The sequence below is a fragment of the Rhinopithecus bieti genome, unplaced genomic scaffold, assembly GCF_001698545.2.
Source record: "Rhinopithecus bieti isolate Rb0 unplaced genomic scaffold, ASM169854v2 scaffold_21726, whole genome shotgun sequence".
NCBI classification, from domain to species: Eukaryota; Metazoa; Chordata; class Mammalia; order Primates; family Cercopithecidae; genus Rhinopithecus; species Rhinopithecus bieti.
In genome coordinates, this window is record NW_016811100.1 from 414,121 (window position 1) to 438,370 (window position 24,250).

The 24,250-nt window shown below is 42.1% G+C and overlaps 1 protein-coding gene across 1 annotated transcript in view; it reads left to right on the top strand.

The window, feature by feature from the left end:
* Window positions 1–24,250, top strand: part of CHD7 (chromodomain helicase DNA binding protein 7) — a 140,753-nt gene that overhangs the window by 113,935 nt on the left and 2,568 nt on the right. Inside the window, 18 exon segments of the mRNA XM_017893477.1 lie at window positions 1,101–1,211; window positions 1,301–1,506; window positions 4,327–4,526; window positions 4,717–4,876; window positions 8,012–8,101; window positions 8,549–8,652; window positions 9,989–10,118; window positions 10,530–10,602; window positions 10,755–10,812; window positions 11,484–11,712; window positions 11,960–12,168; window positions 12,292–12,963; window positions 13,829–13,989; window positions 15,447–15,674; window positions 15,917–16,360; window positions 20,381–20,602; window positions 21,685–21,825; window positions 22,053–22,157. Coding sequence (XP_017748966.1) covers window positions 1,101–1,211; window positions 1,301–1,506; window positions 4,327–4,526; window positions 4,717–4,876; window positions 8,012–8,101; window positions 8,549–8,652; window positions 9,989–10,118; window positions 10,530–10,602; window positions 10,755–10,812; window positions 11,484–11,712; window positions 11,960–12,168; window positions 12,292–12,963; window positions 13,829–13,989; window positions 15,447–15,674; window positions 15,917–16,360; window positions 20,381–20,602; window positions 21,685–21,825; window positions 22,053–22,157 — 3,543 coding nt within the window.

Here is a 24,250-nt window from a genome sequence, read left to right on the forward strand (position 1 = left end):
TCACCTTCCACCTTCAACTTCCCAATAATTTTACCTTTTAAATAATATGTTTCTTTTTTTTAAATTTTTTTGTTTTTATTTATTAATTTTTTTTTGACAGAGTCTTGCTTTGTTGCCCAGGCTGGAGTGCAGTGGCGCAATCTCGACTCACTGTAACCTCTTCCTCCTGGGTTCAAGTGATTCTCTTGCCTCAGCTTCCCAAGTACCTGGCATTACAGGCGTGCACCACCATGCCTGGCTAATTTTTGCATTTTTAGTAGAGACAGGGTTTCACCATGTTAGCCAGGCTGGTCTCAAACTCCTGACCTCAAACCATCTGCCCACCTTGATCTCCCAAAGTGCTGGAATTATAGGCATGAGCCACCACACCTGGCCTAAAGAATACGTTTCTAAACCACCCTCTTTTCTCCATTTTGTTATTTCTTCTGTAAATTATTACAGTGGCCTCTTCTGCTGTGTTCTGACTTCCATGCTCCAAGCGTTGGTATAACCTTTCCAACTTGTGACTCTAGATATGATTGTGTCCATAATGAGATTATTCCCAGTTTCAAATAGTCCCTGGTTCGCTCGGAATAGAGTTCAAACTCTGTTAACAACACATAGAAGACACTGCTTGACCTAGCTTCCCTCTCCCTCACCAGCTCGACCTCTGGCTCTTCTTCCCTGACTACCCTTTTCCCCTTTACTCTCCTCTGTGCCATGGCACATGCTCTGCTGTGAACATTTCCACATGCTTTCCTGTTTTATGAATGTTTTAAAATGGTTCAGGCATCATTTTATGGGAGAGCCTTTTCTTCTCAGTTTCCAGCAATGCCCCGCCTGAACCAGGTTAGGGGCCCCTCCTCTGTATATCACTTGCACTGGTCTATACCTTTGCTCCCTGTCATTTATCATGCTGCAGTGTAATTCTTTGGTTTGGTCTCAGCCCCTGGTCAGTGAGTTGCCTAAGGGCCAGTCTGTCATTCTAGTCCCATCTACTGTAGTGTCTAGCACAAGTGGAGGAACGCACAATATTGGAGCAAATGAAAAAACAAAAGCTGCTTTACGTTCTACTTCTGAGAAAAACCTCTCAAAGTAACGCATTTCTTTTTTCTCTGTAGGCCAGTTTTGTTGCATCTGGAAATAGGACAGATATTTCCTTGGATGATCCAAATTTCTGGCAAAAGTGGGCTAAGAAGGCTGAATTGGATATTGATGCCTTAAATGGGAGGGTGAGTAAGAAGTCCCATTCAAACACCTATCTGATCTAAACCAAGAGCCACTCTTTCAGAAATTTCAAATGTATCTCCTCTTTTGTTAGAACAACCTGGTTATTGATACTCCAAGAGTGAGAAAGCAGACCAGGCTCTACAGTGCAGTGAAGGAAGATGAGCTGATGGAGTTCTCAGACTTGGAAAGTGATTCTGAAGAAAAGCCCTGTGCAAAGCCACGGCGCCCCCAGGATAAGTCACAGGGCTATGCAAGGAGTGAGTGTTTCAGGGTGGAGAAGAATCTGCTTGTCTATGGGTAAGTAGGACTCACTACGTAAGGTGGAATTTTGTTCTAATGATAGTTAGAATTCCCAACTGGTATAGAGCTATATTTGTGTTCGAATTTGTGTGACACCCCTTTGCACAGTCAAATGAATGCTTCTGCAGTACCTTTACAGGGCTTTGGAGCCATTTGGTTAACATAATCTAAGTTGTTCAGATGCTTCTGGATTCAGAGGTGAATCCAGTTAGGGTGCTTGTGTGTACCTTAAGGAATTATGCCAGATCCAGATTTACATGTTGATTATTAATAAGAACAAAGTGCCAAAATTACAAAATCTTTTCTCACTTTGCAAGCTTTGCATAAAATTTGTGACTGTCGTAAGCTTTTAATATTTCTCTTATAAAAAATTGTCAAAGGCAGTAATCTCACTTGTTAAATTCTTCCTTGCAACTCATGTGAACCATGAATGGTCATTTGAACTTTGTGAAAGTGTTGTATTTTTCCTGCTGGACTACAAGTGTCTGAAAGGCAGGATCCATGTCTAATTTTTCTCTGAATCACTGTGATGCCCGAAGCAGTACTTCGAATGGCAGCGTGCTCAGTAAATATCTGAATCGGTCAATAAGAGTTCTCTAGCAGATTGTGGGACTATAGGCAAGTCCTGTTAAAAAAACAAAACAAACAAACTGCTACTAGAGTAACCTTTCTACAGATCTGATGACGTCCTGTCTTGGATGATTTCTTCCAATGGATTACCATTAGTTTCAGAGTAAACACAAACATATGCTGACATGGCATCCAGAGCTCTTCTAGGCCCTTGTCTTCTGTTGGTTCTTTCCCATGGGCAGTGCAAGCTTCTGTTAGGACAGACGGCTTCATCTCCTTCAGTGCACCACGCTCCATCTCATCTGTGTCTTTGCACAAGCTCTTCCCACTGCCTAGAGGACCCCCCATGTGTACCTCCACTGGGAGGTGACCTGCCTCCCTTCTGCTCTCTGTGGGTGTCCGATGCAGGCATCAGCTTGTGCTCTGCAACCGAGTCTGGCCCGTACTTCCCATCACACTCATCATGTTGTTTACGATTTTTGAGTCACCTCCCTCTTTTGCTAGATTCTGTTTGCAGCTCCTTGAGGATGGAGGCTCCTTCTTTGTGCCCTCAGTGCGTAGTGCAGTGTGAGCAGACACATAGTGCTGATAAATGCTTGTTCAACAGAAGTCCATCCTCATTATCTGTGCAAGCTGGGCATCCTCTCTTGTCTCTTCTTACATGGGGCAGAGACTCACACCCTGCCCCCCAAAAGCCTTTTGCTACCCTCGCCTGCTGCCCTGTTTCAGCACAATCATCAGATTTGAGAGTTCTGTGGCTAACTTTAGGAATGGAACACATAAATAACTCCTTCAGCTAAGAAGTGTGCTTAGCACAGATTGTCTTTCAGTCAGGCCCTTCCCTCTTCCCATAGTCATCACTATGTACTGAACACCTATGTGCTGGTCACTGTCTAGGATCCTCTCAGTCACTTGGGGTAGAGCGCTGAGCAAGACAGTCATGGCTCAGGCAGGCAGGTGAGCAAGCAGAAGTGGTGCAGACTATGACAATACTGTGACAGGGAAGCACTCTGCTGTGGAGCATAGAACCTGTCAGCTCGTTGTTAAGACACAGCTCCGGTGTTGTCTCCCCACCTCTGGGATTAGGAGAAGTGAAAGGAGGAATTCCACAAAAAGTCACACAGCCTGTGACTTGGTGGGTGTCACAAATCAGCCAGGGTAAAAGGGAGTGCTGGGGTTTGGGTAGGGAAGGGAAGTGAGATCCCAGCAGACAGAGCAGTGTGTTCCAAGGCCATCAGTGAGAGCTAGCCTTGTGGTTGGAGAAACTTCAAGAAGTTCACAGGAGCCAGAGAGGACCAGGGAGTGACAAGAGACCAAGTCAGGGTGAGAAGCAGGGCCTGAGGGAGGATGTGAGCTGCTCTCTGCTCCAGACACAACTCTCAGTCTGCAGCGGAGGGGCTGTTCATACCATGAGCACTGCCTTGGTGGCTCAGTCTGCTGTTGCCTGGGAGAAGACATGGCTCAGACAGCACCTGCTGCTGCCTGCCCCCGTACCTGATTGTTGTGTGGTCTTATCCCACAGCTCCCAGATGAAACAGCACAGCACTGTTTAGCCTGGGATTATAACACGAAACAGGCAGTCAGGCCCCATGGCATGTTGTCTGTGTGCTTCTGTCTTGTGTCCATAGTCCTTTCTCCCACTCATTTCTCATGAGGACCTGAGGGTAGGCAGAACATCTTGCCTGTGAGGGTTCTTATGCTTGGGGTTATTACTCCCCGTTTCAAAAGGAACCTCACAACTTTCCAGAATCTTTCACCAGTGACTGTGGCATCCCCTTAGAGGTGGGTCGATGCAGCTATATACTGCTCAGCATCACATCCTTGATTTTGGGGTAGTCACACCTTTTATCTTGAGTTGCCTTTTATCTCAGATGGTTGGTCAACATCAAAATGTACTAATCATGACAGTGTGAAGCAAAGTCCGTAATTTCCAGGCCCTCGGTTGAATTCATGTCCTGAAAATTGCGCTGTTGCAGCCTGCATGTACCTGGAAAAGCCGGGATTAGCTTTGTGGTCGTTATTCTTGTGGCAGTTCAACTCATGTGCTTAGGAGCAGTGAACTGAGGGGCAGCTTGCTGTGTAAGGGAGTATTTTTAACTCTTGCACCCTGGATTGCTTTCCTATCATCCAGTGTGAATTGTTGCTAGTTTTGACCCAGGATTTCCCAACACTGGTACCTGACTGTTAAAGTAAAGCCATAAATCAAAACTCACAGACACCTCTGCATGCTGAATATTCGCTTTGCAGTTGGGGACGGTGGACAGACATTCTTTCCCACGGACGCTATAAACGCCAGCTCACTGAGCAAGATGTCGAAACTATCTGCAGAACCATCCTGGTATACTGCCTTAATCATTACAAAGGCGATGAGAATATCAAAAGCTTCATCTGGGATCTGATCACACCCACAGCAGATGGCCAGACTCGAGCCTTGGTCAACCATTCTGGTAGGTTTCCACCATGTTGTTTGTGTTACAGGGTCACAAAGCCATCAGGATCCTTTGTGACACACTGTTGATAAAGAGATGTGACATAACACCCCGTATTTCCCTGCCTCGTGCATTCCCTGCCTCTCTGCCATTGACACTATAATTGGAATGTAAAAGGCTTCTATTATTATTATGATGGTGATTCTAGGTTTATCAGCCCCTGTGCCAAGGGGAAGGAAGGGAAAGAAGGTGAAAGCCCAGAGCACACAGCCGGTGGTGCAGGATGCCGACTGGCTGGCCAGCTGCAACCCAGATGCCCTGTTCCAGGAGGACAGCTACAAGAAACACCTGAAGCATCACTGTAACAAGTATGTTATTAGAGGGTGGACCTGGAGAGTTTAATTCCCTTTTTATTCTTTAAAAAATGCATGCAGTCGGCCCTTCACGTCTGCAGATGCAGAACTCGCAGATTTGGAGGGCCAACTGAGGGACCTGAGCATCTGCGGATCTTGGTGTCTGAGGGGGGTCCTGGAACCATACTCCTGCGGATATGGAGGGACAGCTCTGTTATTAAGACTTTTAAATGATGTAGTTGTTGCCTTTGCACAGCCTTACGATTTTTCTTGAAATGTGGTGTCAAGTTACAGGAGAGCATACGTTTAGGTGACTGATTATTTTTACACTTGATCTTAGCCAAAAGGCCGAGAAGCGATGACTGATTATTTTTTAACATGGTAAGATACACAACACAACATTTACCATTTTTACCGTTTATAAGTGATCAATTTGTTGGCATTAATTACACTCACAATACTGTACCCGAAATGTTTCCATCATCCCAAATGTAAATACTGTATCAATTAAACAGTAACTTGCCTGGCCCCTGGCAATCACCATTCTATTTTCTGATTCTATTAGTTTGTCTGTCCTATATGTCTCCTAAGGGGAATCACAGATTATTTGTCCTTCTGTGCCTGGCTTACTTCACTTAATATTTTCAAGGTTCATTTGTGTTGCGGTATCAGAATTTCATTCCTGTTTATGGCTGAATAGTATTCCATTGTGTGTATATGCCACGTTTTGTTTGTTCCAGTCATCTATTGACAGACACTTGGGCTGGTTATCATGGCTGTTGTGAATAATGGTGCTATGAACATTGTAGAGGACTGGTTTTTAACCAGTATCTGTTAGATAATTGTAGTCAGCATTATATGATCCCACCTTCAACTAACTGCATACAGTGGAGGGAGGACTGGGGAGTTCATGTATTATTTTTTGCTTAATATTACCTCAGTTGCTGGGTCCATTTTTTCTGCCTATGAGCTTAGAATCATGTTTCTTACCTTTATTTCCAAAAACTAATTATAGATAATTGAAGAATACTGAACCTAAATTTATTTCATGCTTGGAGTTCTGTTAACGGTTCCTATTAAACTAACATCTGCATATGTTGTTTCCTTATTCTGAATATGCGTTTTTCCATATCACAAGTTCAGGCAACAATGCTACTGATCAGCTCTATGTCCTAGCTTCGTGTGACCTTGAGCAAGTTATTCAGCCTCTTGAGGACTCACTTTCCTGGTGAGTCCAGTAGACCTCGGGAGCAAGATCTCAGCTGGATGAGGCAGGATGTAAATAAGTATGCATTTGTCTCTGTAAAAGTAGCAGCAACAAAGTCTGAGCACGTAATACTGGCAGCGTGCCAAGCGCTTTGTATGGGTTATCTGTTTGAGTTGTCTAAGATTAGTATGACTTTTATCCCCATTTAACTGACGAGGAAACTGAGACTAAAGTTGAGTAACTTCCTCAAGGACCCTCAGCCAGTTAAGGGGCAGAACCAGGTTTGAACCCAAGTAGATGAGGGCAGCCTCAGGTCGGAAGTCTTCTCTGCTCCTCAGAGCTGTGGTGAGGCTCCAAGGCATCTTCAGAACCATTACCTCCAACCCTTTTGGTATCTCAGAAACTTGGTGGTTACTGCTGTGGCATAAGAGTGCTCCCTAAAATCCTACCCCACTCACACTCTTAGAAAATGTCTCTTCAGTATGGCACAGTTAATGTTTAATCTCATGAGTTCACAAGAGAAAAAAACTCCAAAGAAATAGAAATGAGTTATCCAAAGTGAGTCTATTCAGGGATTTACAAGCTCACACTTGACCTATCCAGAACCCATGCTGGCCATGAGTAGGCTCGTGGTTGGGGGAAGGCCTGTTGAGGAGCATCTGTTGATGTGTGATCGGGAGTTGTCTGTTGTGGTGAATCCTAGTTGTTATTTTGAAGTTTTAGGGACAGTTTCCACACCCTGAAAACAGCGTGGTGTAGTAGAGCCTGAAGACCTAGTTCCAGTTGTCCCATGTGCAAGGTAACTCTGTGACCTTGGATTTGTCACTTATCTTCTGCTACCATCAGTTTTCCCATTTGAAAGTGGAAATTATAACTTGCCCTGCTTCATCATAGGGTTATTGTGAAGATCAAAAGGGCTAGTATAAGTGTGAGACATTGGTTGTAAAGTGCTGTACAAGTACATGATGGGATTACTCAGCTGGGGAAATAACATTTGTATTATCATGTACTCATGGCCAAGAAGGCCACGATTCACCTGTCAGTCCCCAATGCACACCAGGGCTGTCCAGCAGGGGATACTAGCTTTGGTAGACACTGGCTTTTGGGACTTACCAGGTGGACTTTATTGAAAGAATTATGTTTTAGCCATTGAGGAACTCCAAGCAGGATTGAAAATCTAGTTCCTAGAATTCCAATCATTTTAAAAAATCGACTTCTTAAGAATGATTAAGAATGTCAATGAATTGGACACATTTTAATTTTCTAATTTTTTTTTTCAAGCTACTACAGCTTAGGTTCCCAGGTACAAAAAACTAGAAGGAATAAAAATGTCTAACATAGTATTTCATACAGGAGAAGAGCAAGGACACACCTTCTACCCAACCCTGTCGCCATCTTCTTTTCTCGGAAGCAAAGTTGTATAATCTGAAAAACCTGACATTCCATATCGAGGGTTTATTGTAAGGTAGTAAAACCAGATTTTATATCTCGTTTATTCCTACAACTTCTGATGTGCTTCCAAAAATGGTATTAAGGCAGCAGCTGAGGAAATTTTATGAGATAATGAAGCAGAACAGTTACTGAAAGCCATCTGCTCAGTTGTTTACAAACTTGCTTCAATACTTCAGAGGCAATGGTAGGGTACGTGTCTAAACTTCACAAGCTGCACTAGGTAGAACTAAATGAAGTGCGCCTGGGCTGGGCTGAGCTTGGGCCCTCTCTGTGCAGTGTGAGCGGTTGCCAGGCAGGCCTGTTGGAAGCCAGCAGAAAGCACCACACAGAGGTGATTATGTGCCACCATCTGTCACGCTTCAAGCCTACCATACAGCATGGCTAATCAGCCTTGGCAGGATGATGGATGAACAGCAGCAGCTGCCAAAAGCCACTGTTGGCAAACAGTCCTGAAGTTAAGAACTTTTTCCCCCCTCTGTCTTCCTCTCCAGGGTCCTGCTGCGTGTCCGCATGCTGTACTACCTAAGACAAGAAGTGATAGGAGACCAGGCAGATAAGATCTTAGAGGGTGCTGACTCAAGGTTAGTGCGAGCTCACATTTGTACTCAACCTCAGTGAGATAATCTGGGTAGCCGGAAAACATCATGGATTGTGTTTCAGAACCTTCATAAACCACTAGTAACCCATCTCCTTTTTTGCATCTTGAATGCGGTATTTGTCCTTCCTGCTTGGGGATATGATGAGAATCAGGAAAAGGCTGTTTGTATTTATGTTTGTAGTGTAAAGAGGTGCGAACTAAAGCACTGGTGTTCTGAGATGACCCTTAAAATGGGATACCATGTGATCAAGTTCATTTCTGGTCATAGCAGAGGGCTACTGACTCATGCCCTTTCTTTTTACCTTTGCTGATACCTCCCCACCATGCTCAGATGTTTATTGTGGGAGGGAGGGCACGTGAGCCATGTATCACATTCATTACTTGGAATTCTTTTTTAATACTAATATTTCTTGTAAATGTTGTCTTTCAGTGAAGCCGATGTGTGGATCCCTGAACCTTTCCATGCTGAAGTTCCTGCAGATTGGTGGGATAAGGACGCAGACAAATCCCTCTTAATTGGAGTGTTCAAACATGGTAAGTGACGTTTCTGTTTGAATACATCTCGACTGTATGGCTTGGTCTTTATTTAGAACTCTTTACATACTCTTTTCCAAAGTCATAATATTAATGAGGATAGTTCCAAAGGACTCTTGGCGTCTACCATTTTCTGTACTAAAATCTAATATGAACTGTAAATATCAGATGCTGTTTTTGAATGTTTGTTGAGCATTTGAGAAGAAAACATTTCTTTCTTGGCTGTAAATAAAACCCAAACCATATTTGTTTTAATAATAGCCAAGTTGTACTATAGCTCTCCCTAAACTTTGCTTCCAGCATGGCTTCCCTTGCTAACTCTGCCAACCAGTGTCAAAGTGGACGGTGGGCTTAACCTCTGCTATTAATCTGTACAAGTGCCTCCTGGGCTTTGTTCCAAGCAATATTTCACAAATGTCAGTGCTGAGAACTCGTGGCTCCCCTGAGTGGGATGCAGCCTTGTTAACTTTGAAAGGCTGGGGATGCAGAACTGGCATGATATATACAGTGAGCAATTCCTGATTATAATCCCAATTCTCTGGAGGTCGTGGAGGTATTCTCAGCAGCCCAGCCTGACTAAAGGGGAGAATGATGGCTTATAAAACCTTTCATGATTACAGTTTGGCTTGCGGCTCTACAGCAGTTAGGAGCGGTGTGTTGTAGTACACATCCTAATTGAATTGTGCTGTTCTGCCTATGTACTGCAGCCGCGTTTTGTGAGCTCAGCCTCAAAATCATTTTCCCGCAGTGCACTGTTGGGATCTGCCATTTTCCATCTAGTCAACTTGGGCAGTCAAAAAGCAAATTGCAGTTTGAAAACCATAGAGGGAACAGTGTCATCTTACTGACATGCATCATCCTAAACCTAATAAGACAGGTTCGCTGGCCTTACGTATATGGGGAATTTTCAGCCAGCCATGCGAGTTCCTGCAGGACTGATGCTATTCACAGGGTGGATGGGGGTGGACTCAGCGCACCCCTGCAGAGGTCATAAAGGAACATTGCGAAGCCTTCTAAATGTCAAGCAAAATTAGATCTGGGGGAAAATAGGTTCAGAAATCCTCCCAGGCATCTTGCAGTTATTCTGAACCTGTTTTTCTATTAGTGTTTGTGGTAATTCTGATAATATCCCTGAGGTGTAACTTGGCCCCCAGTACCTTCCCTAGAAGGAGCATTCCATAGAATCCTCTACTAAAACAGGGTCCACTTGGATTCAACATAGATGCTAACCTTGACTGAGAAACAAACTTGTGTTGTGGCAGTGCTGTGATTTTGCCAGTGATGGGGCCTGTCTTTGTTTCTGTGTGTTTTCTGTGCACGGATGGGCACGGCACAGGCTATGAGAAGTACAACTCCATGCGAGCTGACCCCGCACTGTGCTTTCTGGAACGAGTTGGTATGCCTGATGCCAAGGCCATAGCTGCCGAGCAAAGAGGAACAGACATGCTAGCAGATGGTGGTGACGGGTAAGAAGGACATTTTAAAATTTGAATAAACTTTATGTCAGTTTCACATCTATTGGCAGGGTTCAGTTCTTACCCTGCACTACACACACTGTATTGTGTCAGATTTGAAGTTCAAGTGCTGTTTACCAGTCTACTCTATTTGTGTGTCGTAATGACTGTTTAAACAATATACATTATCTTGATAATCTGAAACTTGTTTTTCTTTTCCAAATGTCATTTCCCCCAACCTCCCCAGACCCCCTCCACCACCCTGCCACGGCTGCATGTTTTAAATACTGATAGAGTTGCTTTTGATGTCAAACTCATAATTAAAAGTAGCACTGGATAGATTGTTACTCTTTCCTACCCACCCCCCTTCCCTCTCTTGCTTATCAGTAGGATTCAAACAATTTTTGTGTTTGTTTTACATAGGGGAGAATTTGATAGAGAAGATGAAGACCCAGAATATAAACCAACCAGAACACCATTCAAAGATGAAATAGATGTATGAACTTGAGTATATTGGCTTTTATAGCTCCATTAAATATTATATGCCCATATAAGACTTGTTAAACTTTATAGATAATGACCTTTTCTTTAAAAGACAAAGAAAAACGAGACCCCAAATTAAAGTCATTCTGTTTCTTTGCTTTCAAGGAATTTGCAAATTCTCCTCCAGAGGATAAGGAAGAATCCATGGAAATACATGCCACAGGTAAGGCCCTAGAAAAGCTCGTGCAGCTGAGCAGTCATTGTTCACGTGGTAGGGACTGTCCTGCTTCACAATGGCAGTGTCTTAACACCTTATTTCTTCTACACTGACCTGTTTTGTGAATCATTTTAATTCTTGTTAATAGTTGTGTTTTCATTACATTGAATTTTTTAGCTAGGATAACTGTTTCTTTGATGATAATTGGCTGATTTATATTTTACACTAATTAGTGAAAAATTTTAAGTATCTAAGCTATAACTCTTGGGAATAGAGCATTTGCTCTGTATTTACCTAAAATATTTTCAGTTTATTTAGAATATTGACCTTTTACCGAATAAAATCATTACACAACAATTATGCAGTTATTTTTTATACTCAAGATGATTATTGCACATACATTAGAGGAGAGTACCTTATAAGGAAGTTTATGCTGTAAAGTGTGTTTCTTTATGTAGGACTAATAATGTTTTCACCCCCTCTAAGGAATTAAAGAAATAAGTGTATACGTTCCAAGCCAATGTTATTACTTATTTATATTTTAAAAATGAGGGCACTGAGATGCCCTTACCCACACTGTCATTTGAATCTTAACGAGTCATCCTGTTTTGTTGGAATACTCTGTGTGTTGCAAGATTTCAGCTATACATTTCAAAAATGTTTTTCCACTTCCCCAGGCAAGCACAGTGAGAGTAATGCTGAGTTAGGCCAACTTTACTGGCCTAACACTTCAACCCTGACTACACGTCTGCGCCGGCTCATTACTGCCTATCAGCGCAGCTATAAAAGGCAACAGATGAGGCAAGAGGCCCTAATGAAGACTGACCGGCGCAGACGGCGGCCCCGAGAGGAAGTGAGAGCTCTGGAAGCGGAAAGGGAAGCTATTATATCTGAGAAGCGGCAAAAGTGAGTTTCTTCAGGGTTTCGCTCAGCTCCTGGTACATTCCCTTCTGCCCTGCTCCTGTAGACCCACAGGAGATAGGACTCATATCAAAGAGTGACTGCCAAAGAAAGGCTCACTCCAGCAAAGCAGTCTGTCTCCCCACCCCCAAATAACCACCATGTATAAAGTCTGGGAGAAAGAGGAAAAGAAACAGTAAACATTAAGTCTTTTCCTGAAGTGTGATGCAAGCTAATATAATCTTTCTAACAGGTGGACAAGAAGAGAAGAGGCTGATTTTTACCGTGTGGTATCTACCTTTGGGGTTATTTTTGACCCTGTGAAACAGCAGTTTGACTGGAACCAATTTCGAGCCTTTGCCAGGCTTGACAAAAAGTCTGATGAAAGTTTGGAGAAATACTTCAGTTGTTTTGTGGCCATGTGTAGGCGAGTATGTCGAATGCCTGTCAAGCCAGATGATGGTAGGTACATTTAGCAACAAAGCGCTCTATGTGAAAAGACCAGTAAAGTGAAAATAAGAAAGTGTACAATGTAGAGTGCCCTTGAGTTCTTCCCAAGTAAATATGAGCCCTTCTGTGTTACAGAACCGCCAGACCTCTCCTCCATAATTGAGCCGATCACAGAGGAGCGAGCCTCTCGAACTCTGTACCGCATTGAGCTACTACGGAAGATCCGCGAGCAGGTTCTCCATCACCCCCAGCTGGGAGAGAGGCTTAAGCTCTGCCAGCCAAGCTTGGATCTGCCAGAGTGGTGGGAGTGTGGACGGCATGACCGAGACTTGCTGGTTGGTGCTGCTAAACATGGGGTCAGTCGGACGGATTATCACATCCTCAATGACCCTGAGTTATCCTTCTTGGATGCACATAAAAACTTTGCTCAAAACAGAGGAGCAGGTAATACATCTTCCTTGAACCCACTGGCAGTTGGATTTGGCCAGACTCCTCCAGTCATGTCATCTGCTCACATTCAAGATGAGAAGGTACTGGAACAAACGGAAGGCAAAGTGGAGGAGTCTGAAAACTCAACTGCCAAGGAGAAAGGTGAGGGCAAAGAAGAGGAAGAAGAAACCGACGGCAGCGGAAAGGAGAGCAAGCAGGAATGTGAGGCGGAGGCCAGCTCTGCGAAAAATGAACTGAAAGGTGTCGAGGTCGGCATAGACGCTGGGTCCAAATCTATCTCAGAGAAAGGTTCCGAAGAGGATGAAGAGGAAAAGCTGGAGGATGATGATAAGTCGGAAGAGTCTTCCCAGCCTGAAGGTAAGGCCTCACCACTGGCCTCTCTCCCGATCCCACAGCAGCTGGTTGTGAGATGCGTTGCTTTCTGGCAGCATGGCACCTGCTCTTTTGTTTTTCCACAAGTACTTACTGTACGTTTTCTTCCATGAGGGGATAATTTTAAGTTTTGTTTATACCTGTGTTTTGCCCTGGCACCTTATAGCACCTAACCATGGTATTTTGAACAACATAAACTCTTAAGAAGAGTTGCATGGATACATTAGCAACTTTTGGTTTAAGGATGGAAGTTAGCTTGTAGTGACAGTGTATTAAGAATTCTATGTGATTTTAATTTCAGCAAATGTGAGGGAAGGTGGTCATTCACTGAGTAAATATTGTTAATTATTTTGAAACAATTGGTGCTTATGTATGTTTTGATTCAGAAGTAAAGAGTAGGAATAGAATCTAAAAATTACCAATTTTTTAAGTCGCAGTAAGGTTGCTGAAACTGGCCTGAAGTAAAAATAAAGCACATACTGTGCCGTAGCTGGAACCTTCAACTTTTGCCAGAAGGTCAGCCCTTTTTTCTGTGAGGAAGAAAATAGGCTCTTGAGTCAATGACTTGTTTGGCTGTCATCCTCCTGTAAGGTTTACTTGCACAGTGCTAGGTGGCTAGTGACTAACCTCTCTCAGCCTCTTGTCATCATCTGCAAGATGGAAATAACACCATCTATGTGAAATGGCTGTTACAAGCTTTAGACAACAATGCCTAATACCATTCTAGCCATGTAGTAGGTACTCAATAAAATGGAGCTGATTAGTATTCACATTTTTAATCGTGTCCTTTCTAATCTTCAGTTTCCCTGATACTGTGGTTGTGAGTAATGCACATTAACTCATTTCTCAGCAGGAGCTGTCTCTAGAGGGAAGAATTTTGATGAAGAAAGCAATGCTTCCATGAGCACTGCTAGAGATGAAACCCGAGATGGATTCTACATGGAGGACGGAGATCCTTCAGTAGCTCAGCTCCTTCATGAAAGAACATTTGCCTTCTCATTTTGGCCTAAGGTTGGCAGGTTTTTGTTGCTGTTGTTGTTTTGCTGACCAAAAGGGATTAGGGTAGAGGAAATCTTTCTAACTTGATTTTTCAAATAATTTTAAGGTAAACTTTTGACACAGTATATGAAGACTATAGATTTTTCTTACGCTTTTAAAGAATGATCTGAAAAGCCCAAAGAAAAAAATTGTAGAACACTTTTCTAATAGTATGGGAAATGTGATGTGAAAGAAAGATAATAAGAAATAGAAGTGTTTATATGGATGGATCTTTGGCTCCATGTGGCTTTTAGGTTACTTACCCCTGTTTAGTATAATCTATGGATTATCACTGTGTTTTAAAAATTTTTTATGTGAAATAAAGCCTTCAGATTTAAGACAACTTTATATTTTTGGAATCCTACCAGCTTCTTGACTTGGAAGAGGGTATACTGTTGATCCATTTGCTCTTAACACATTATGAGATAATTCCAAATGTAGTTATCTGTAACCAAAAGCAAAATGGAAATTACTTTTTTGGCTAAATAGTATAATTTTATAATAATTCCCTGTATAATTTAGGTCTGTTTTTCGGGGTGAGGAAATAATCATCCTAATCACCATAACAGGGCTGTCTGGTTTAAAACAACACAAAAAATAAGCTTCAGTCAGCCTACCCCCAGGCTGGTCTTTCCCAGTGTTATTGTTGTTTAAGAAAGAAGGTGAAAATTTTGACCAAAGAATGTATTGTCAAAGATATTTTCTTTCCTCTGTCTGTCCCTTTAGTTGCCCTGTTATGCTAACCTCCTTTATTGAGTGTAGGAGGGAGTTTCCCAGATCAGTCAAAGGTTATAGTAGCAGGCACTTTTAATTTAGGGAAACTCAGTCTAAAGCTGTAATTAGAAATTTTTAGTGTACACGCTTCAATGAAATTTGAAGTGATAATAGGTAGGGAATGCAAATTGACATTCATTAGGTGTTCCTAGGTTGGTGCCCATTTCATAATGCTGAACTTTATTAATAGTGACGCTAATGATGTCCCACTTCCTGGGACTGCAATCCAGCCTGTAGATCTGAAGGGCCTGGGCGGCAAGATGCTAATGCAGGGTTTCCATTGTCATCCACTGACGTCCACCAGCAGAGGTCTGTGGAGCTTGTACAAGAGTTACTTTTTAAATATGAAGCTATTTTGAAGGTGGTGATTATTTAGTACATTTTTCTGTTTTACGAAGTTCAGTGTTTGTAATTTAAAAATAGCATGTTTTCTGTGTTGAAGCCACCTAGGACCTTCTGCCAGAGCAATGCCATTATAGGAGATTTTGTTTATTTACTTTCTTACTTGGTTTCTTGCCTTTTGTTTTCTTTTACTCTTTGTCCTCCAGTTGACTTCTAAACATTTTATGCTCTTTTGCATCTTGATGGATGTATTTATCTAGTAATTTTAACCAGGGCTTTGTTAAAATTTCTTGTGACTTTTCTTCTCCCTCCAGGATAGAGTAATGATAAACCGATTAGACAACATCTGTGAAGCAGTGTTGAAAGGCAAATGGCCAGTAAATAGGCGCCAGATGTTTGATTTCCAAGGCCTCATCCCAGGTTACACACCCACCACAGTGGACAGCCCCTTGCAGAAGAGGAGCTTTGCTGAGCTCTCCATGGTCGGCCAAGCCAGCATTAGTGGGAGTGAGGACCTCACTACTTCTCCTCAGTTATCAAAAGTAAGTTAGAATGGCTTGTTTCTGCAGCTTAAAAGGGAGCCCTCTAAGCCTTAACTGAGTTTAGGAGCTTATATTTCACTGGTCCTGCTTAGAAATAAGATAGCTGCTGTTTTCTCAGCTCTGTGCACCAGTCATGAATGCTTAATTCCTTAAGCTTCTTGTTCCTTATTTCTAAAACCAGCCCATATAGCCGATACAATTCTGGCTCACTGCAACCCTACTCTGTTGGAATTTTTCAATAGGAAGATGCCCTCAACCTCTCTGTCCCTCGCCAGCGGAGGAGGAGGAGGAGAAAAATCGAAATTGAGGCCGAAAGAGCTGCCAAGAGGCGAAATCTCATGGAGATGGTTGCCCAGCTTCGAGAGTCTCAGGTGGTCTCAGAAAATGGACAAGAAAAAGTTGTAGATTTATCGAAGGCCTCAAGAGAGGCAACAAGCTCTACCTCAAATTTTTCATCTCTTTCTTCAAAGTTTATCTTGCCTAATGTCTCCACACCAGTGTCTGATGCCTTTAAGACTCAAATGGAACTGCTCCAAGCAGGCCTTTCACGCACACCCACAAGGCATCTCCTTAATGGCTCCCTAGTGGATGGAGAGCCTCCCATGAAGAGGAGGCGGGGAAGGAGGAAAAATGTGGAGGGCCTTGATCTGCTTTTCATGAGCCACAAACGGACGTCATTGAGTGCAGTAAGTTGGGGAGCTCGCCTGCATGGCGATTGCACATGTTGACAGCTGAGGGTCCCACGATGCTCACGCTGCTGGGCTGTGTTTCTCTCAGCAGCATGGTATGAAAGCCAGCTTCCTCCACTAAAGAAATAGTTTTACAGTGAACAGTCATGATTCTGATCATTGATACAGATCACTTGGCCTGAACGAAGTGTAGCTTGAGGATGTACTCTTCCCATGTTCTGATGTGTTGATTGCTCTCAGAAGAACAGCCCAACCCAGAAACATGTTCTTCTGAGCCTAGAATTGTTATCTCTGAATTCTTGAGGTGAAACAAGTTTCTGCTCTTAAAGTTATTGATATGTTTTAGGCCTGGCATTTATTAGAATTAGTATAAATGTTTTGTTTTGGACCTAAGATTTGTGTTAACATAAAAAGCTGGTGACTGCAAATTCTCCTACCTCCGTAAGTATTTTAAAAATCTGAGCTGCACCTTTGCTAGAATAGGTTTGAATAGAATGTATGAACCAATGGATTTTGACTTTCCCTTTCTCAATTCAGAGGGAATAAATGAATGCAGTATAATCAAAATGATTTTCTTTCTTAATCTGCTTCAACTACATCTCACCCAAAAATGTGGTGCCTGACTCACTGATGACCAGAATTTTATCCCAAAGAGCACAGTTACATGTGTTTTTTTAAAAACTGGTTTAGCACTATTTATCTTGAACCTATTGACTAGAAGCCCCAGTCACCATAGTGACTGGAGCTCCTTGTCTGTATTGTGAAGAGTGGGTGCTCTGGGAAGCCTTCCAGGTACTGGGCCATCCTGGGCCCTTCCTCAAGCAGTGGGACACAGTTTGGGAAATACTGAAATTTGAGATTGAGGGAAGACAGTTATCTGTTTCAGCATGTTTTTTCTTACTCCATCCCTATTATTTGCCCATTTTCTATTTCTTGAACCCAGAGAAAGCTTAATAAGAAGGCAAGATAAGACATGGTTGAGTTGAAGGTCAGAAACGAAAAATAACATTCACTGAAATTTGTTTGCCCTCTGGTGGAGTCTTAATTAAAACAGAAGCATTCATAGTAAATTTTCAAAATTGGACCGGGCACGGTGGCTCACGCCTGTAATCCCAGCACTCTGGGAGGCCGAGGCAGGTAGATCACTTGAGGTCAGGAGTTCAAGACCAGCCTGGCAAAAATGGCAAAACCTTGCCTCTACTCAAATTATAAAAATTAGCCTGGCCTGGTGGCATGTGCCTGTGATCCCAGCTACTCAGGATGCTGAGGCAGGAGAATTGCTTGAAACCGGGAGGTGGAGGTTGCAGTGAGCCGAGATCGCACCACTGTACTCCAGCCTGGGCGACAGAGTGAGACTCCGTCTCAAAAAAATAAAAAAAATTTTTTTTTCAAAATTGATTACCAGTGCACCAGTCATCAGAATGGTCACATTTGTTGATGGTATGATTGTTTTCGGAATCCTGTAAAAGTATACTTTGTAATGGACTAGCTGTGACTTACATGTGTTCTGTAAGTTAAAACACCATTTCTAGGGGTATGGCCCTGAAACAGAGTTGTAGCACTAGTGATTAGCCTTTCTGTTTGAAACTACTTCTTTGATAGATTTTGTTGACTGATAAATTCTTTCTCCATAAACTTTAACAAATTAGGAAGTTTCTGCAGCTGACACTTCCTTTTGTTTATTATCATGTTCAATATTTGTAGGGTGTTTTGTGTTTTGAAACAGGGTTTGTTTTTGAGACAGGGTCTCACTCTGTCGCCTGGGCTGGAGCACAGTGGCACAATCTTGGCTCACTGCAGCCTCCACCTCCCGGGCTCAAGTGATTCTCTCACCTCAGCCTCCCGAGTAGATGGAACTACAGGCAACGTGCCACCATACTTGGCTAATTGTTTCATATTTTTGGTGGGGACAGGGTTTCACCATGTTGCCCAGGCTGGTCTCGAACTTCTGGGCTCAAGTAATCCACCCACCTCAGCCGCCTGAAGTACTGGGATTACAGGCAATTATGTTCAATATTTGGATCATGACACAGCTTTATCTCTGGACCAGGTGTTAGGAATTAATGCAACCCAGGTGCTTTCTTCTACACACCCTATTTTAAATGTGAGACTGATTTTATTCATTTCACTATTTTAAGTCGTTGTTAAAATTTGTTGATATTTTCTGAAGCCACATTTAGAAAGCCTGAGAAAATTCCTAATTGAAGTTAGAGAATGTGTTTTAAAACTTTTTTTTTTTAACTGTCACATTTTGAAATGTAGGGATTCCTCATTTGGTGTTGTCGGGGGTGATGTGCATGCACATAAAATACAAGGAAAGCATTGATCGATCTGTAAATAAACCGAGTAGGAAAGAGATGTAAAGGCCAGCAGTGTTACCTGGATGAAAGAGGACTGATCCTAGAATTTAGTATTTTGTCAGCACTCTAACTGTGCTGCCATGAAAAAGAATGCATTCAGCAACAGTGGACAAGCTGGCACTATTCCCTGTGCCGGCACTGAGAGTCAAAAAACAGTCCTGACAAGTGCTTGCAATGGAGAATGCAGTGTTTAGGAAGGGGTAAACAGATAAATAATAATGTGTCCTGGTTGTGCACGTGTGCCATGGCCAAGACATGTCTAGGGTACTTTATGAGCCCAAAGGAAGCCTGGGAGTGGAGGGAAGAGGATATGGGGAGAAACAGATGAAGAAGTTTCCCTATGGATGGCTGTACTTCAGTTAAGTTTTGAAGATCATGTAGGAGTTGGTCATTTTCAAAGGGTTGGCAGAGAACATGTGTAAGAGTAGAGAGTCTCTTGGGTCTGACGAACTGAGGAATTTGCTGAGGAAGTGAGCTTCAGCAGAGATGAGCTTGGAGAGAAAGCAGGATGCAAATCATGGAGGGCCTTGATGCCATTCGGAAGAACTTGGATTTTGTCCTGGAGGTAATACAGATGCAGTTATTGGAAAAAATAGGAGAGTGATGTGACATAATTTTTTGAACTGGGAAAAGCTGAATTTTAGAAAACTGACTCCAGCGTTGTGGTGTGGAGGTTGGATTGAAGATAGGTGGGGTTAGAATCAGGGAGACCATTTAGGAATATTGCAATAACCTGGGTGGGAAGTGATGCAGGCCTGGGCCATGGTAGAGCTGTGGGGAAGGAGAAATGGGTGTCTGGAGGTTGAAATAACTGTAGACTTCAGTTAGCGTTGTTCTTTCTGATGTTGCCACACATACCTGAGACAAAATGTCCCACTACCAGCAAAATTATACTGTGCATAGAGTGCCAATAAGTTGCATATAAACTGGCTTTTAGAAATTTCTTAGTATAAATTATCTTTAATTTATTTTGTTAATTAATATCTAAGAATTATTAAATAATATCTTTATTTTGATAAATTTATCTTTAATTTAATTTAATTTGGGGATCTCCAAGAGAGATTGAGAGGCCGCCCTTCATGCACATCAACTCAGACTATGCTCCCCATATTGTATTCCCAGTGGCTGGCTTAGGGTTTCAAAGCATGGAACCTTAGTGGATTATACAATTTTTACCTTCTTACTAGTTCTACAGTGTGAAGAATGATATAAAAGTTTTATCTTCTAACTTTTTTTTTTTTTTTTTTTGAGACGAAGTCTCACTCTATCGCCTAGGCTGGGGTGCAGTGGCTCAATCTCTGCTCACTGCAACCTCTGCCTCCTGAGTTCAAGTGATTCTCCTGCCCCAGCCTCCCAGGTAACTGGGATTACAGGCAAGCACCACCATGCCTGGCTATTTTTTGTATTTTTTATAACTCCTGACCTCAGGTGATCCATCCACCTCAGTCTCCCAGAGTGCTGGGATTACAGGCATGAGCCACCGCACCCAGCCTCTTTTTCTAACTTTTAATAGCTGTTCCCAAACTGACATTGTTTCTAGTAACTATTTTCCCTTTTTGATCAAAGATCCATTCTAGGATAGCGTTTTCTTGAAATAGGACATTGTCAGAGGCTCTCTCTTTGTGTGAGAATTCATACCATTGTGAACTTTCTGCAGGAGGATGCTGAGGTGACCAAAGCTTTTGAAGAAGATATAGAGACCCCACCAACAAGAAACATTCCTTCTCCCGGACAGCTGGACCCAGACACACGGATCCCTGTTATCAATCTCGAAGATGGGACTAGGCTGGTGGGGGAAGATGCTCCTAAAAATAAGGATTTAGTTGAATGGCTGAAGCTGCACCCTACTTACACTGTTGATATGCCAAGTTATGTACCAGTGAGTATTGCAGAGTTTAGAGTTGGAAGGAATATTGCAGGCAGGTCCACTTCATTCCCTTACAACATAGAAATCCCTGACAGCTGGTCCCCCTGCCTTTTCCTTGAATGTTTCCTGGTCTCAAACATTTCTCAGGTCTTTTTTGTTGAATCTTCTTCATTTCAGATACTAGCTTTAGGTTTGTCTTACTGAAGGCAGCCTTATGGTTATTTGAAGATGTGCATTATGCATTTCCTTACTGTTTGCTTCTCCCATCAAACTCGTGTGACTTCTTCAGTTATTCTTTCCATGGCATTGTTTCCAGGCGGTCTTAGTATTGGGGTAACACTCTTGAATGCACTTTCTCTAGTCTCCAGACAAGGCTCCGCCATCCCGGAGTGCTATGAAGCCATTACTTCCCGAGATTTGACCAGTTAGTGCAGCCCAAGATTGTATTAGCTGCTTTTACGGCAACTAATGCTGTTGCCTTATGGTAAACATTAGACAGTTCATATCTCCAAATGGTTTGTCATACAAACTGTTTGCTAGCTAACAGTGCAAGTCTTTTGCTTTCCATATTTATGTGATTGATTTTTAAAAACTTAAATGTAGGGTTTTACATTTTGTTTTGTTGTTTTATTTTGTTTGTTCAGCCTAGTGTTCTTGCCACTCAGAATGTACCCCCACCCCCTCACAAGATCTGTCTATTTGTTGGTGAGTTCCCATTACAGACAGTCTCATGTTGTTGATGGGGTATCATCTCTTGTGTTCATTCAAGCCACTAACTAGAAATTAGTAAAAGTACTATAGAAAGCCTCCTTTAAAAATATCACAACTTGGTTAAACATTTAAAGAAAAACTTGAAGTGAGGTTATTGATAGACAAAAGGAAAAGCCAGCACTTATATGTTCCTTAATGGACAGGGGTGAAGAAGGAGTTTTTTCTTTCAAAGAGAAGAATATGGTTTCTAATATTAATAATTAAAAATAATTCTTGAAACTTCCATAATAATTGAAGATGATCTGACAGTTTTCTTTGGCATTTATATAGAGAAGACTGAGTACTAAATACCAGTTTTACTAAATATGTTTTTTCTTTTGCAGAAGAATGCAGATGTGCTATTTTCCTCATTTCAGAAACCGAAACAGAAACGACATAGATGTCGAAACCCTAATAAATTGGATATAAACACTTTGACAGGAGAAGAAAGGGTGCCTGTTGTCAATAAACGAAATGGGAAGAAGGTAAACGCTGGGAAAGGGAACTGATCACTGCGATTTCTTAGCCCAGAAAGAAGTGTTTTATCCTGCCCTCTTCTATAAGGGAAAAGAATCCTGTCTGCCCGATTGTGTGTGTGTGTGTGTGTGTGTGTGTGTGTGTGTGTGTGTATTATAGAAGGGGTAGGGAGTAGATTAACAGAGAGGGGAGGGAAGACTGTGTTTTTAATCATTTGTCAAATGCCTCTACCCAGATGGGTGGAGCTATGGCGCCTCCGATGAAGGATCTACCCAGGTGGCTGGAAGAAAATCCTGAATTTGCAGTTGCTCCAGATTGGACTGATATAGTTAAGCAATCTGTAAGTACAAACTGCATTTCTGTCAAGAAAGGTAGCTATACAAAACTGTTTTCCCGAGTCTTTCTTATTTTCTGTTGGCCATTAATTATTCAGTTGTAACTTACTTTTAGCTTAAAAGAATTGACATAATACATCATTTTCATACATCATTTCATACATCATTAATACATCATTTCTTACATCAATACATCATTAATCCAAAGTGAATTCATTTGTCAGCTCCAATTTAAAAGGTTTGTATGGAAACATACATTCACAGTCTTGGAGGTAGACTTCTCCAGGGTGAACTGCCTCAGGTAAGTCTACTTAACGGCTCACCTGTGTAATGGGATGTATGGTGGTTGAGATCATTAAGATTAACTGTGATTTCTGATTTAAGAAAAACAACAAAAAAATACAACAGTTCTACCTAAAAGATTTGTTATTACTAGCTTTTTAAAAGTTCATTCATGACATGCTGATTATTTGTTTTAATTATACATTAAAACTGACTTTTCTTTCAGTGTAACGTTCTGTCGATCTTAACACACGTGTGAGTTTGTGAACTGACACTGTAGTCAGAATAGGGTTCCATCCCCCCACTCCCTCGAGTTCCCTCATACTGTTCTTTTCCCTACCCCAGCCCCTGGCTGCCACTGACCTGTTCTCCATCCCTGTCTTTTTGAGAATGTCATAAAACGTAAGCATGAAGGACATAAGTTTGGAAGAACTGAGCAATTTCTTTTGCTCATCATATGGAAGGTCGTCAATGGTCACGTGTCACAGTTCGCTCCTTTCTGTTGCCGAGTAGCTCTCTCCATTGCATAGATGTGACACTGCACGGCTTAGCCCTCACATGCTGAAGGACATCTGGGTTATTTCCTGATTTTTGAAACTATGACTAGAGCTGCTATAAGCAATTGTGTACAGGTTTTGGTGTGAACGTAAGTTTTCATTTTTCTAGGGTAGATAATAAAATATAATTACATTTTCCATATTTCAAAAATACTTTTTCTCTTACATATATTTGAAATATCCAAAATAACACATTATAGAGGGGATAAAACATCCTGGGTTTATATTATGTTATACTATTTTATAAATTTTCTCCCATACAATATCTTTTTTTGTTTGTTTTTTGAGGCAAGGTCTTTGTCACCCAGACTGGAGTGCAGTGGCAAAAATCACAGCTCACTACAGCCTCAACCTCCCAGGCTCAAGCAATCCTCCCACCTCAGCCTCCCAAGCAGCTGGGACTACAGGCACACATCACCAAGCTTGGCTAGTTTTTGTATTTTTTGTAGAGAAGGCATTTTGCCACATTGCCCAGGCTGGTCTCGAACTCACCTCAAGCAGTCTGTCTGCCATCACATCCCAAAGTGCTGAGATTACAGGTGTGAGCCACTGCCCAGCCAAAAAATTTTTTTAATTGACAGATATTTAATTGACATTAATTAACGAATCAAATATATATTCAAGGTGTACAGCATGGTGTTTTTTTCTTTTAAGAGACAGGGTCTTGCTCTGTCACCCAGGCTGGAGTGCAATGGTGTAATCATAGCTCACTTGGCAGCCTCAAACTCCTGGGCTCAAGCAGTCCTCCCATCTCAGCCTCCTGATTAGCCAAGTAGCTGAGATGACAAGTATATGCCGCCACACCTGAATAATTTTTTTTTAATTTCATAGAGATAGGGTCTTGCTATGTGCCCCAGGCTGGTCTCAGACTCCTGGGCTCAAGAAATTCTCTAGTCTTGGCCTCCCAAAGTGTTGGGATTACAAGCATGAGCCACAGCACCTGGCTTCAAGTGATGATTTGATATAATTATACATTATGTACTCTCCTTTATAAAAATGTGTTATGGGTACATAGTAGGTGTATAATAGAGTACATGAGGTATTTTTGTACAAGCACACAGTGCATAATAATCACTTTGGGTAGATGAGGTATGCATCACCTCAAGCATTTACCCTTTGTATTACAAACAATGCGAGTATACTCTTTTAGTTATTTTAAAACATACAATAGGCCGGGCGCGGTGGCTCAAGCCTGTAATCCCAGCACTTTGGGAGGCCGAGACGGGCGGATCACGAGGTCAGGAGATCGAGACCATCCT